The sequence below is a fragment of the Schistocerca americana genome, chromosome 5 (genome assembly GCF_021461395.2).
Source record: "Schistocerca americana isolate TAMUIC-IGC-003095 chromosome 5, iqSchAmer2.1, whole genome shotgun sequence".
NCBI lineage: Eukaryota > Metazoa > Arthropoda > Insecta > Orthoptera > Acrididae > Schistocerca > Schistocerca americana.
In genome coordinates, this window is record NC_060123.1 from 354,491,708 (window position 1) to 354,508,408 (window position 16,701).

At 39.6% G+C, this 16,701-nt stretch overlaps 1 protein-coding gene across 1 annotated transcript in view; it reads left to right on the forward strand.

Annotated features, from left to right (window-relative positions):
* The window catches only part of LOC124616374, a 60,654-nt gene extending 44,875 nt beyond the window's left edge, over positions 1–15,779 (forward strand). Inside the window, exon 2 of the mRNA XM_047144684.1 lies at positions 15,687–15,779. Coding sequence (XP_047000640.1) covers positions 15,687–15,779 — 93 coding nt within the window. The remainder of the gene's footprint in view (positions 1–15,686) is intronic.
* Positions 15,780–16,701: the final 922 nt, after the last annotated feature.

Below are 16,701 nucleotides of genomic sequence, written 5' to 3' on the forward strand. Positions count from 1 at the left end.
AGACAAAATGTGACGTTCGTTGTGTTCAGCTTGTATGTAGTGTAGTTAATAGAGGCGAGAATTAAAGACTTTAATGGAGAGAGAATTTCATAAAATTAATACGTCACTACATAGAATTGCATAATTATTCATAAAATACGTAAGTTTGTCTGACAAGGAAAGCGACCTGCTAACCTTACCTTGCCGGGCACTTGCCAAGAAAAAATTAGATAGTCATCAATAATTAATCATGTGAATATAATTGCCTAAGTGGTCATAAAATGTGTAAATTCGTCTGGAAAAATATGCACGGTCTGATGTGTAACGACAAGAAGAGCGACCTGCTAACCTTACCTTGCCGGGCACTTGCCAAAAAAAATACGATAGTCATCAATAAGTAGTCACATAATTATAATTGCATAAGTGGTCATAAAAATTAGAAAATCGCATCATAGCATGTTACATCATAAAGTGGTTTCATTCAATAAAGGATTTAATGTTCGACACATGGTGGTTGCCCTTTTCCTGGTTCTGAAAGTTTCGACGTGTACAACATTGGGGTGAGGAATGCTGCGAATCCGATATGCACCTGCGTATAGGAGTTCAAATTTACTGCACTTACCTTTTAGTCTGCTGGATAAATAGTGTGTATGTACTAATATCTTCTGTCCAATGTGAAATTCACGGCGTGTACAAACCTGTTTTTGCTGTCTTCTCCGGCGCTCTGCGGCACGTTTGATGTTGTTCAGCGCCACGTTAATTATTTCATGGTGTCGTAATCGACGAGATGTAGGAAAGTGTACTAATTCTTTAATTTTGTTAGGTGGTTCAGCATTTTTCAGTATAACAGATGGAGATAGCATAGTGGATTCATTTGGTATGGAATTTATTACATCTTGGAATGAGAATATGTGTGTGTCCCAATCAATATGTCTTTTGTGGCAGTATATTCTACACAGTTTACCAATTTCTTTCATTAATCGTTCACAAGGGTTTGAGGAAGCATGGTACCTGGATATATATAGATGGGAGAAATGTTTCTAGCTCGTAACATTCGTGTCCGTATAGCAGAACGAAATTGTGATCCATTATCGGAAATTACTCTCATCACATGCCCTACATGAAATAGAAAATGTTTTACAAATGCTTTCGAAACAGTTTTAGCAGTAGCTTTGCGTAACGGAGTGAAAATAACAAATTTTGAAGTGAGTTCAACAGCGACAAAGATGTAGCAAAAACCTCTATTAGTTCTCGGAATTGGACCAAAAATGTCTACTGCGGCCATATTCTTAATTTAACAGGTATAATGGGATATAATGGAGGAATATGTGAAGTGGTGTCTGACTTACCTTTCTGGCAAATTTTACATGACGCTAAAACTCGTCGTATACGTTTCTCCATGTTGGTAAGCTAACAGTTCTGTCTCAGTATAAGAAAACATTTTCTGGCTCCGTAATGTGCATAACTTAAATGAGTGTACCAGATTAATTTGTTAACCTGTTCGTCAGGAACGCATAATAACCAATTGTTGCTGTCAGGATGAGATCGGCGAAATAGAATGTCATTGCGTACAGTGTAGTGGTTTCTAATCGTAACATTATTCCTATCTTGCCAGAGGTGTTTAATTTCTTTCCACACATTGTCTTTACTTTGCTCTTGTGCTATGTCCTGTAATTACGATGAAATAAAATTTCCAAATGCAACTTGCTGAATGTACATGACACTGAAATTTGCTTTGCAGAAGTTGGTTGCTACGTCTTGCTGATTGTTGCTGAGAGAACGCGATAGTGCGTCTGCTATAACATTTTGTGTGCAGGGAATGTGAACAGTCGTAAAATTAAATTCCTGTAAATAAAGTTTCCATCTGCTTAATCTGTCGTGAGTGAATTTAGCCGAAAGTGAGAATTGTATAGCTCTATGGTCTGTGTAGACGGTGGTATGTCTGCCATAAAGAAAGTGCCGAAATCTCGTAAAAGCCCATACAACACATAATGTTTCCAGTTCTGTAACGGAATAATTTCGTTCAGCAGGTGACAGAATGCGGCTTGCAAATGCGATGTTTTTAATTACTGTAGAGCCATCGTCTTCAATTTCCTGAAAAATATGTATCCCTAAAGCGGTGTTGGAACTGTCGGTGGCAATGGAAAAATTTCTGGTAAGATCTGGGTGTGATAAAAGTGGTGCATTCAACAAAGCATGTTTCAGGTTCACGAATTCAGAATGTGCTTGCTTATCCCAAGACCAAATACAGTTTTTACCTGTTAATTGGCATAGTCTAGGTGTGTCTAAAGCAGAGTGATGAATAAATTTACGAAAAAAGTTAGTTAAGCCCAAAAAACTGCGTAGTTGCTTCTTCGTTGTAGGAACAGTAATGTCACGTAGAGCTTGAAGTTTTTCCGGATCAGGCGCAATGCCTTCTGCTGAAATTACGTGTCCAAGAAATTGTATAGAAGTTTTCCCAAAGTGCGGTTTACTAAGATTAACTGTAAGTCCTTGTGCATGAAAAGTTTGCAACAGTCGTTCAAGAATCATATTGTGTTCAGACCAGTTAGCTTCTGCGATAAGAATGTCGTCTGCGTATGTCGTGATTCTGTCTTTAAGTTCTGTCGGAAGAATTGTGTTCAAACCGCGAATAAAAGCTGCTGAAGAAATAGTTAATCCGAACGGTAATTTACAAAATTGATAACAGTCGCCAAAACAGAGAAATGCTGTGTATTTTCTGCAATTCGGATGAAGTTGAATTTGCCAAAATCCCGATTTTAAATCTAATGTAGAGAAAATAGCAGTACCGGGAAATTTCTGTAGTAGTTCTTCTAATGTCTGTGGTCGATCTGTTTCATTAATAATTATGTCATTTATGTGACGTGAATCAAGTACGAGGCGAAGTGAGCCATCCTTTTTCTTAACGATATGTAGCGGGTTTATGTACGGACTAATTGCTGGTTCTATAATCCCTTGGTTAAGCATATCCTGCAATTCTTTCTTAACTTGTTCTCTATGGATATACGGAATGGGATAATGTTTAGCTTTAAATGTATCGTGCTGTTTGACTTGAAATTCATACATAAAACCGGACATAGTACCAGGAACATTGTCGAAAACTGGAGCTTGCTGTAAAAGAATTTTGTGTAGTTGCGTGCGTTCGTCGTCTGTATTTGCACTACTTTGTTTAACTTTATCAGTAATCATTTGCATTACGTCGTAGTCAGCTTCTTCTGGAGTATTATAGTTATGTACGTACGTATCCGTGAACAATGTGGAATTACAGTCTATGTTACGTGATACGGAAATGACCTCTGTGCGGTTAATTGTTTGTTCTTCCGCAGATAATGAATACTGAAACTCTACAGCCAATTGCACATTTTCATCCTTCAACATTAAATAGGAATTCTGAAAATCGATAACTGCGTCGTGTTGTACCAGAAAATTCGTACCTAAAATAACGTCTGTTGTCAATAAAGGAACAATCCAAAAGTTTGAGTGAAATGTGTGACCTGTAATACAAAATGATAAATGCGTCTGTAATTTAACGTCTACACCTTAACTCGATACTGCTCCTTCCACTTTCGTTTTGCCTAATGGTAATGTAGGATAGGTATTCTCTTTGTTACACTCGTTATAAGTTTCTTCATTTATTACTGACTTAGGTGATCCGGAATCGATTACTGCTGAAAATTTCGATGAACAAATTTTAATTTCGATGACAGGATGTGAAATAGTTTTATGAACAACTGGTCTTTCCTGCAAAAGAGTGATATCGTCAAAAGTAATTACATTTTCTTGAACAACATTCTGCGTGTCAAAAGTAGTGCTTATGTTACTGGAAGATGCGACCTGTACTGTATCTAGTCAAATTCTATCTGACGTGTTATTAGCCGGCCGCGATGGTCTAGCGGTTCTGGCGCTGCAGTCCGGAACCGCGGGGCTGCTACGGTCGCAGGTTCGAATCCTGCCTCGGGCATGGGTGTGTGTGATGTCCTTAGGTTAGTTAGGTTTAAGTAGTTCTAAGTTCTAGGGGACTTATGACCTAAGATGTTGAGTCCCATAGTGATCAGAGCCATTTGAACGTTTTATTATTGTCAGGAGGATGTTGTGGCATTTCTACTATTTGAACTGTTCTATTACTTCTTCCAGACGTGTTACGCTCTGGATGATACCTACTGTCGGGTTCATTCATGAGAATATGTTCTTGCGGATGGTTTTGCTGTTGGTAAGACCGACTGTTATTATATGTACGTTGATAATTGTGCTCATCGTTTTTACGTCTGTCGTGATAGTCATTCCTATACGGTGCATTGGGATAGGAATTGAAATACTGTGTTTTCTGTACGTAGTTGTTTCTTTGCTGCCGTGCGTTACTATCTGTTGTACCAGGGACTACACGTGCACGCGGCGAAACATTAAAGCCTGGTTGACCTTGTGCATTCCATTGTTGGTTAGGTATGCTAACCGGCTGGCTTTCATGCTGTTGTGGTGGAAAACGTCTATTGTTACTAAAATGTGGTTCCTGTTGCTGAAAGTTTTGACGATATTGATAATTAGAATTTTCCCTGTTATTAAAGTTCTGTTGGTTGTCATTCCTAAAGCGTCTGTTACTTTTACTATTGAAATTACGTGGTTGATCATAATTACTGTAAGTTTGTTGACCTTGATTATTATGTGAAAAATTTTTGTTTATGAAGGAATAATCTTATTGCTGCACTTCTAAAAGCTGCAACAGATCCCTGAATGCCGAAATGCTTTCCTTCTGCTGACCTGTTAGAAGTGACACTCTTAATGATCGTAATAATTTAGAAATCCATAATTGTATGAGTGAAGATTCACTATATGGTTCACTTAAGTACTGGTTTTGTTGGACCATGTGCTCAAAAAATTGCGTGACACTGGAAAAATTTGAGTTCTCGAAATTCGGTAAACTAATTAACTGATCTTTAATTCCGCGCTGTGTCGTTTTTGACTAATACGCTGATAGAAAAGCATTCTGAAATTCCTCTACTGAGTAACATTGCCTCGCGATCGGTCTCATACGAGTTGCCGGTTCGCCTTCCAAAAAACTGCAAATAAATTCAAGTTTGTGCATTACAGACCAAGTCGGTGAAAAAGCAAAGCTAAACTGTTGTATCCAATCCAGTGGGTGAATCTGTGTTCTGTCATTTTTAAACACTTTAAATTTTCTCACTGACAGAAAATGTTTATAATCAAAATTATCGTCTCTGTATGATGAAACAGGTTCATGATTGTAAGAGAATCTATTTGTCTGTGTCTGTTCTGAATCTAAGTCCCGTACTCTCTGTAGATTACCCATATTATACCCACTGCGTGAGTCTGACAAATGTTCACAAAGTGGCGACTGCTGTGATGTGTTAAACGCTGAAACATTTTTTATCTCGGTTACCTCTTGCTGGAAACTTGACAATTTTCTATGCAACGTGTTATTAGACGAATCGATCTCATTAATTGTCTGCTGTAAATTTTGAAATTCAGGTGTTTGGTTAAATGAAACCGGTGAAGTATCATCCGATTTGCTGTCATTATTACTTTCAATGACGTCAATACGACTGGCCAATTCATCATATTTCTCAGTCAGTATTTTTACCTGATCATCGTACTTAGAGTCAGAAGGATTAATCTGTTTTAGTAATTTATGTGTGGTTTCGTTCAATTTTTTAACATCAGCTTTGACGACATCGGAATCCTGTGTTAGTTCTAATTGTTCGAGTCTGTCGGCCACTGTTTGAATATCTACTGTGTGTGTATCTGTTTTTGACTTAAGATCAGAAATTTCATCACGTAATTCTGTGTTCGACTGTTCGATAGTATTAATTTTGTCCGACACTGTAGCAATATTGTTGTCTACGTATATTTTTGCCTTCGCAAACATTTTACGTTTATCTTCTTGTCTCTGTGCAGTGATTGTTTCCATTACTTTTCGTTCCACTTTATTTTGATCCTGTATGAATTTGCGGAAACTCGTATCACTGTTTTGTATGTGAAGACTAAAACGTTCGTCAATTTGAGTGTTCTGTTGGTCGAATTTCGCGTCAATCTTTTCATCCATTGTGTGCGAAAGTTCTGTTGTCATTGCTTTAAACTCGTCGCGTAATTGTGTAGCCTTTTCAGAGCATTGTTTAGCGACTCTGTTAATTTCGTTTCTAAGTGTTTCTGTTGTAGCTGTTTGCATTTCCCTTAATTCTTGCGCAACAGATCTAATTTCTTTGCCACTTTTTCTTGAACAAGCCTCAATTTCCTCGCGTAACTGTTCCTTAGTATCATGACACTGTGCGGCAACGGCTCCAATCTGTTCACTAAGCTGCCTGGAATTGTTGTCTAATTTTTCATTTAAGTGTTGTTTGAGATTTTCTTTATCTTGTTTGTTCTGTTCTCTAAGTTGTCTGAAATTTTCATTAGACTGTCTGTTATCTTCACTCTGTTGTTTGGTATTTTCATTAAATTCGTTCTTAAACTGTAGCAAAACTGCCATAAATTGATCCCAGCCAAAAGTAACTGTTGCATTCTGTGTGCTGTTTGATTGCGTACCTGCAATTGTCGCATTTTGTGTGACCATTTGGTCATTCTGTAATTTACAAAAAGGTTTGCCAGTCGGATGTACACTGTCGGTCACTATTTCGAAATTAAATGGATCTGTCGTACTTTCAGTACACTGTCCATTTTCATTAGAAAAATTTGTCTGTACGTTATTTGAATTTTCCAAACCGGTGTGTTAAGCTGGGCAGCGCTCATTACAATAGGGTGCCCCGCGTCATCGATTGTCGTCAAATCAACAGAGGACGTAACTGAGTTCGTTTGTTCATCATTAAGACAAAAATCATCATTAGTGGTTGGAACGCACTGATTGTCGGTGAACGCAGGATTGTCATCATTGCACTGCGTGTCACAATTACTATCGGTCACGTTGTTTAAGTCGGTAATTTCATTCATAATACTTCGCGATACACTATTCACAGTCTTTCGCGGCATTTTTACAATAGTCAAAATTATTCACAAAACAAATAAGCACAATGCCAAAACAACACACAAATACAACAGAGCAACGAACTGCCGATGATCTGAGGAAAGAAAGTCATAAAATTAGTAAATGCGTTGCGCCAAATGCTAATTATATTTAAGCAAATAAGAGCAGATATCTGACTGTTTCTTAGAAGATTCCCAAAGAAATACGATCCTGGCCGGATGTCGCCAAGTGTAACCTCCCCACAAAAATTTGTATAATTATTCTTATTCAAATGCAAATGGACATAGAGCTAAGTGTAACCTCCCAGCAATGGAATTTAATGACAATGACAATAAATGAAAAATAGCAATCTGAGCCATGTGTAAGCTCCCCACAAAAATGAAAGTCAATTTAAAAAAAGAAAATGAAATCTCAGTGATAGTGAAAACGCAAATAGACCGAAATGTCGAACTTAGGCCCTGTTCTTACCTCAGTAAAATTGCATCTGCTCTTATTTTCGCCATAGCTTGGAGGAAATGCATCGCAAATATTCTTTGAACTTAAGTAAATTTTTTTTTAAGGAAATGCATGGGACACTTTCTTTCAATTCAAATGATTGTTTTCTTAAAAAATTGCTTTGAAAACAAAATTATTATTGGGGCGATTCTTGGACAAATTAATTACAGTTAATATACACTACATTATCAGATGAGCGCAATGCTCCTTCATTACCTTATTTAAAAAATATACCTCGTCCTGAATCTTGACCAGAGGGCCATGTCGACGCCCGCCGACTCCTCACACAACTCCGACTGTCTCTCGCGCGCTGCTATCACTGACTGAGTGCAACTAGCAACTACTACTACCGACTCCCTACATGCAACTGCACTCTCGCGCGGTCAAGCGCAGACTAGCAACGATAAATAACTCTCTGGTCAGAGATTCTGTCATGCCTCGCCATTGCTGTACTAAATACATACGCGTTTCAACAACATACTAAAAATTTACTAAATAGTTCTGAACTATGATCTGTCATTGCCTGTCACGTAATTTATTAACTCACGTGAAGTAGTATTATTTTGAGTGCTGTGGTATATTGCGGTGATAACCGAAAAGGAAATCTTCGGCACGCATGCGAAACGTTTACACAAACATACACGATTCACTCACAAGCATAGAGATGAAAAGAATTTTGCCTATCACAGTAAGTCAAGGGTTCAGAGTTTCATCCCAGTCACTGTGATTGAATTGTTGTGAGTAAGATTACTATGGAACACTTTCTGACAAAGAAATCCATCTGCGTCACCTTGCACATCAATCTAAGCTACGCTGGCCCGAAACACCCGTAAGTGCAGTGAATATTCATGAAAAAAAACATAATTATTAAGACATGGAAACTTCAAAGACACAAATGTAAATTGTATGGACTCAGATAGCAATAAAATATCACGTGGAATTCAGAAAAAAACTTATTCAAGATGGTACTGAAGTTACACACGGTGAATTCACCACCACGTGGTATGAAAAAAGCTACACAATCTTAAAATTGACACTAAATGAAAAATAGAAGCAATAACACACATACACAGGAGGAAAGTCCACACATACATTCCAGTTAAAAGAGAAGTATTGCAACGGAATTTTAAACCTGTGCTGGAATAACGAATATCCTACACCAAGTGTTCTGCTTACACAAAGCGAGGTCTGGAAAGACTTATTACATACAGAAAAACATACGCTGAAAAATGTAATAATTCGACTATTGAACTTGAAACTGAACTAGCAGATCAAACGTGTACATCAGTTGGAATAGCTACACACCATCACACATTAACACACCCACCATCGCCAAGTCGCTCTTAAGATTACCATAGTCTCTCAACAAAGGTTCAGTTACGAGTGCCGAGAGCGTGCTCTCCCTGCAACGAGCGTCACCCTGGTAGCCAGAAGAGACCAGAGGGGTCTTTTCCGCCACCAGCTTAACTACTGTCGAATGACTATCGAAAGGGTACAAACCTCTATGCCTTGAGAGAGAAGGCTACGATTCACTCGCTCATTCATACCGATGGTAGAGAGAGAAAGTAAATATTGGAGTACAAAATGTAGGTGATGTAGATAGGATTAGCTGCTAAATGGAAAATTGATACATTAATGGAATTGGGACTTTAATGTGATTGGGTACCACTGAATGGGGAGAAATATGAAGTGCAAAACTAAATTACAAATAATTGAACCTGACAGTACGAAGTACAATTTAAACAATATGAAACGAAATTTACAGAGACGTTTCATAACCCTTATGTCCCATGAAAAACTATGCATAAAATGCAATTGCCATGCTAGGGCATTACCAACTCACCTTCCAAAAGCAAAGGAGAAAAACAATGCAAAAAACAGGAACAAAATAACAGCCCAAAAAGTAGACAAGTTATGCATAAATTAGCGAAACAGACTACAAAAAATAAAAACGTAGCCAGTAATCTGAAGCTTAGGTATATATGTGTAAAATGATTATGCTCTGTGACCTTGCAATATACTCATTTACGCATGGACCTCATTTGGTCACCATGATTAACATAATGTTCAGTTGACGATCTTAAAATGAGAAACGAAGGCTGACGTGACCCTTGTGAAGCCAACCACATCATGCTCGGTCCAACAGCCAAGGCATAATACAAGTATTTTAAATGTACAACTTAAGAAAAAATAAGTTAGAAGATAATATGAAAGTGTCACAGAAAAAATGAATTTAGCTAGACCACAAATGGCAGTTATAATACACTGCAGATTCCTACACATCAGAATATATCAGAATAAAAAAAATTAGACTAGGAAAAGACATAAACAAATCTATGACATAATTACATACCGAATAATGAAACAAGTAACTTAAAAAAAGTACTACAACAAGTTCAAAGGTTATCATGAATAATAGAAAAATATGAATAAGAAAGAATTTTGTTGATGGTACCATTGTGCACAGTTCCATACTTCACTTAGGGAATAAGTTCTATGTGAGAAATGATAGTAGCATCAAAAAATAATTTGAGACGAAAATAAACTTACATTGAAAATGTAATGTATTATTCAAAATGTCATCCATTGTCGCATTTTGTTGAAAATGTATGTGAGAAGTTTCTGACATAATGGTGCATAATAATAAAAAAAGGGATCAGATAATAATCAGATTTAAATACAGATCTAGGCCATTTGTAAATGTCAATAAATCGGCAAACATATAAAACACATAATTATTTCGATGAATCATTAAATTTGATGTGTATGTCATTATCACTTCTATATTTGCATATAGATTTTGTTTATGTCACACAGTCCGAAGCAAGAGGATCGCATCGTTTTGGCAGTTCCTGAAGTATACACATATTTTCTGTGTGAAATATCGCTGCTTCCGTCGCCTCATTCATCAACCATGCAACTCGTTGTCGCATGGTATTCCTCCTCCATGTGTCGTCAGTAACATCGAATTGTAATACGCCTTCGATCGCTTGTACTATCTCTGCTCACGGGAGACATGAACTGGCTCTTCTGTGGCAGCAGTGACACTGATCAAGGTGCAGTCGCCCTATTACATAAGCCGCCGTCGAGCGGCGCACCCCCTGGGAACAGCTGTTGGGACCAGCGCAAGTCTCATTGCGTCGTCAGCGAACTGTGGTGCGCGTTCGATACAGTATGTCTGCGAAATACAGACACGAGCTGCCTCTTCTGCATGTCCCCCTCGGCAGCAGAGACATCGATCGAGGTGCAGTCGCCTGTTGACTTACTTCACCACTGAGCAGCACGCCCTCTTGGCACAGAGCATGCAGAGTTTGGGTGAGCATATCTGCCAGTTGACTTACCCTCCTGCGGACTCGGGCCAGGCCATAGGCCTTGGCTCCATTGTTAGCCCTGACCCTTCAGTCTGCCGCTTTCGTTCCATACTGGGAAGCGGGGGGGGGGGGTGGGGGTGGGGTTGACAGAGTGGACCCCTCTAGCAGGTTTGCTTTCATCGCATCGTCACTTGACAGACCCTGCCTGCTATTAGCGAGCCTGGGAAATCCGCTGCTGATGACATGCAGAAACTCCGCTTATTTTTAACTGCACTAAGATACATCTTAGGCCCATTACAAAATTTACAAAGGAAATTTCTTGTACTGACTTAAAACTAACACATGAGAAACTTCCCCAAAGTGCTTTATGAGTTGGGCCTTCTTAATAAAACGAGATGTAAGAAAGAAGAAAACTTACATGTATAAATTGTCAGGTTTCTCCAAAATGTTTCATTGTAAAAAAAAAATATTGCTTCTGACACGGTTTGTTGTATGAGCAAAATTATGTCGGGATTCATATATACAGGTTCTTTGAACATTACAGGAGAAAGCCTCAAAATGTAGACAATGAAACACATTATCTACATTGAGAAATTGGTCAGGATATGTTTTGTACAAAATCTGGTAAGTAAATGAGTTGGATTCGGTGTCGGTGCTACCTACAAACAGAGAGCGTTATTTACCACTGACTACATCCCGATACACAACAATCTACAGAATCAGAACAATTTACAACAAAATGATGTAGCCACTATGATATCCACATACAAACAAAGAGGAAAACCTTTTTTTTATAGCTAATGGCAGTACAATGAGGTTGGTTCAAAAAGTTCTTGGAACCACCACAAGAGGTTAGCGCTAGCGCAATGAGGTTTCAACGTGAGTAGTAGAGCTACAAGGATTCTGATCCATCTTGTGGGTTGCCTACATCAGGGGCAGGTATGCACTCAGGGGCGAACCTATTGTTCTCTTTTAATGGACAAGCTCTTAGCCCATTGTACTGTTAATGGTTTTCCATGTTACTTCACTTAACCTTTTGTTCTCCCCACCCCTTCCCACTCCCTTCGCACCTCGCTGCTACAGATACAGTTTCAGGTCTGAGTTACCTATTGTTCTCATTTGATTGACATGTACTTAACCTATTGTCCTATTAAATGCTTTTGCATGTGCCCCCATTTCCTTTTGACTGACGCCCCCCTGCCACACCCCCTGTGGTTAAGTTCAAATACCATCAGGACAATGCAACCTATACTAACCTAAGAAAATGGCTGGGTAAGAAGGGCACACCACTAACCTAAGTCAGCTGACTGCCACCTCTTCCTAAGAACTAGTGGGAAACATACACAGTTGATAGATCATTTGGAGGGCATTTGATTGTAGTGTATCACATATTGTTTAAACAATTTAGACACTGTGAAATATTGTTTATTTAAACAATTTAGGGGATTCAAGGCATTGTACGGAATATATGGAAACTGGTAGAGAGGAAGGAACTTATAACAGGAAATTCAAGGGTATATTGTTTATTTAAAAAAACTGTTAAAAAAAGTGGGTTTCTCTTGCTCATCATTCCCTGCTGTCTGGAAATGCATAGGTCTTGTAAGAGGTAATTACATGGAGCAAACGTGATGCATAACGTAATGCTTGACACTGTTGTCTGGGTATCTTAACCTAGTGTTTGGGTCTTTCTCAGCACTTAACCTATTGTTCGGTTAAGTGGTTTTCCATGTCACCCCCAACTGCTTAAAATATCCTACCAAAATTGATACCAAATTAAGTAATAAGTTATGTCCTCCCACCATTTTCTGGTACACTTTTTGATTTTCGCATGCTTTTGAACGTCATTCCTGGTGCATTCATATGTATTACACACAACCCCTTAGACATTTTCACTGCGTTTTATATAAAAATTATGCAAATAAACCTAGTGTTATGCACTTAACCTGCTGTTCAGGTCCATGTCGCCCACTCACACACTCCCTCCCATTAACTACTGTATTGCTAATATCACATTTATATAAAAAATATATGCAATTAACTAATTCGGTATTCTCCAGATATATGTGGTAGTGTTTTAATTCACAGCATCCTATCGCTTGGCAAAATCGATAGAATATAGTTGAATCAAAAGATGGCTAAAAAAAAAACACATCCTGCCACTCGACGCCTGATGACATAACCGCCCTGCCCCAGATGCCGCCGCCACCACCAGCGTGAGTCACTGCCAGACGCAAACCAGCACGAGCTATCGCTCTCACACAGCTGCTGGTGAAAGTTGGGTGTACTTTCGTGTATACAGTTATAGTTCTTCCAGTGTTACACTGACGTCACAGAACTCCAAGGCATCCTCATGCTGGTCCCATACGTTGTGACACATAGCTGTGGTATGGTCCAGCACCGAGAGAGATGTTCCAGCGCTTCCCAGAGGAGGATAGGGCACATTGTTCCTAGCGTAACATGTCACACACCTAACCCTGCTTCACTGCCCAGCATGACTGACACAATGCCGTGAAGTGCATACTTGTAACTACAAACCTCCGCATGTGCATCTAACTAGTTTCCCAGTCTTTCACTGATGTCACGTGACTATGTAAAACATAAGAATCAAGTCAACTTCGCAGAAATTGAATAGTGTCCCAGAAATATTTAACGCTCGCTTTCTTGATGTCTCAGCTTTTATGCACGGAAATTCTTCACCTAACAGAACCTGTTTATGGAAATAACGCAGATTAACGTCGAATTCAGTCTTCATCTTGGATTTAAGGTACATAGTCCATCATGTGTTACCCACCGTGCTTTCAACACACAAAAGATTCCCTCTGCTATGTAGAGGCTCCTATATCCCAGCACAAAGGATGTGAATGAATTGAGCATTATGATTGGCTCTTATCCAATTTACCCGCCAAATTACTGCTCCCACCAGTATCGAAGCCCTGTCTGCCTTTTTTCCTTCTGCAGACGAGACTTTCAGCAGTTATTTTACACAGATCGCCGTATTGCACCGGCAATTAAATCTGACAAACTACCATACATATCGTCAAATATGTAAAGACACTTAATCATTTACACTGCTCTCCCACCAAGGACAAGAGCTTGAATATTAGTATGTGAAACTGACCTGTGTCCCATCAGTACATCACCATGTATCCTACATAATGTCAAATACGGAAAGACTCCTACACATTTACACTGCTCTCCCACCGAGGACAGGAGCCTGAATATTAGTGAGTGAAACCGATCTCCAACACATCAATATGTATCACCATGTACTGTGTTGATGTCGTAAACACAGAATTCGTATTCTACACCATACAAAATGGTCCCTTTTACATCATTCATATGTATACTGTCAAGATAGAGAGTACCATATGTACTCCTCACAGCACTAGATATTTTCCCACAGTTGATAATCACAAGTCATCCACCGCACACCCGCGACCAGAGCACCCTCAGAGCACTGAAGTCGCTATCAGAGGTGATATACAAATTCAGGCTCTTTTCCCCTCAGCACAAACACATTGTTCTTTCTGCTCCGAACCTGCTTCCTTGCTTGCTTGCTTTTTCTACAGACTTGGGATTACAAGTACCGATGTATTTTTGTATAGTTCGCCATAATATTATACCATTTTCGTGGTACTTCTCGATATCAAGCACTATGCAGCATCCTACTGAACGCTAGGGCAACATTATTCCCAAGATATAGACCAGAAATTATTTCTCTACAAACCCCAAACTTTACTGAGATGCAGCATGCTGGAAACCACTGAGTAACTAGAAACACATAGAGGAAACAGATATTTCCTCCCTCGAATACCGATGCCTCTGATGTAACAGATCCCAAATCACCCCTATAATTTACAAGACAACTAAGGTCTTTCCCATGTCTAGAGAACAGGCAAATGTGTCTTCCACATGCTAGATGCACACACCACAATTGATATTCTTTCATTCAAATAGAGGCATGAAATGGGCGGAAGTAGTTAACTGAACAATTTACATGGGAGGGAACAACAGTCCATTGCAAACACACCTCCATACACAATCTTCTCAAATTTACACCTGATCACAAAAGCGGCCCAACACATGCTACGTATTAGATCGCTATTCGGTCGTCTAGAGGTTGGCAAAGTTAACTCAGATACTTTCCTACATTCCAACAGGCCTCTGCAATCAGACAGCTGCTGCCATTAACTGGATACGTGAATGATTCCCACCACGGGCATTGCAACATGGAATCGTTTTAGAAAACCAGTCACATATTTGTTTTATCACTATACTTACAACTAAATGTTACTATCGCAGTCTCAATTGAACAGCATTAGACAATGAACGAAGTATCGGAAAGAAATATCACTACTTTTCTTACGACTTGACATACTTTTCCCTTTGCTATCACATTACTCCAAGTCAAATCTCTGGTACCACGCGCTGTGGAATTCGAATCCTCACCAGATGACATGGACATCAGAGACCCCTAGAGGTCTCTGCACCATCGCGCCATAAGCTATGGTAGCGTGCGCCTCCCTGCCCGCTTTTAGTGTGCGGGCACCACAGTGGATCACGTGGTTCCAGCGGCCAATAGAATACTTAAGCGCCTGCCTCTCGCTGAGTCAGCCAGTCTAATCTCACATATGTTTGTGGACACATCGCCTCATGTTAGACAGCTTACTTACGTCCTATGTATGAGTGGACATATATCGTAGGTTTCCTTGTGACTCCATTGTTCGATGTTGTTGTTGTTTATTCTGTCCTTTGTTGGTCGTGGCTGTCCTCTCCCACTGTGTTGCTGTTCACGAGCCTCTCCATGGGTCCTACTGCGCTTTCCTTCATTTCAACCTCACGACTGTCCCCGTCACAGCTGAAACATTTTGGCGACGAGGTAAACAGTGGTCGTTGTTTGTATGGAGGCGAAGTTGGTCTGTCTGCAGGGGCAACAGCAGCAGCTCATGTGGCAGCAGCAGCTCCAGTTAGACATTTTAAAAAAGTCGCTGCAGTTGCTAACTGTGGTGTGCGTACTGTAAGACCTTTGGTACACACACCATCAGATTATTTGAATTGTCGCTCTAACGAAGTAGGCGAGTGTCAGCAATATGTCTTGTGGTCTTATCATGGCGTGTTTATCTTCTATCGTTAGGCCAGATGATAGAAATGCCACTTGCACGCTTAGAGTAGCAGATTGATGGTGACCAATTTTAAACATAACTTGATTAATTTTCACGCATATTTATTAAAATAATAAAAAACATAAACCTTACTTAACTTGATTCTGGATGCTATTTACAATTGACAGTCTGAAGTTCCTTTGGTCTTGGTATGTAAATCTTATTCTCACATATATCTGATACTTGACAAAGTGTCTATACATTTCTCTTCATGGCTATGTACAGGAATATGATAGTTAGGTGCAGACTGAAACTTGACTATAGACTAATGCAGACTAATGCAGACCGACTAATCGGAGGTCCGTACACTCGTTATAATACCTCGCGTGTTCAGGTATCACTGCATGAGTGTGATCTGCGAGGAGAAAAGTTTCTATGTTAGCAGCAATCTCATTGGCTGCGTTACATACTAATACGCAGATCGGAGGAAGCAGAATTTGGTCCATCTCTAAGACAGTGCCATCTCGTAGTGTGGAGATTGACGAGCGCTGCGCCCGCTGTTGTGCTTAGCAGGGCGCGCTCCATTGGGAAACTTGTGTACGCGCTGACTATGCGGACTATGTACACAACACTAACACACAAAGTCGATGCCCAGGACGCGTTACCACATCAGCTTCAGAGTCCTCGGGTGTCTGATGCTTTCCCATGTCCACCATCGTTTCCACCCTTTAACGACGCTAAAGAGGACTGGGAAAACTACTTACATCAGCTGAAACAACATTTCACGGCTTTTCAAGTCACTCTTTTTCAAGTCACACCGACTCCTTGCAGCGGTCGTTGT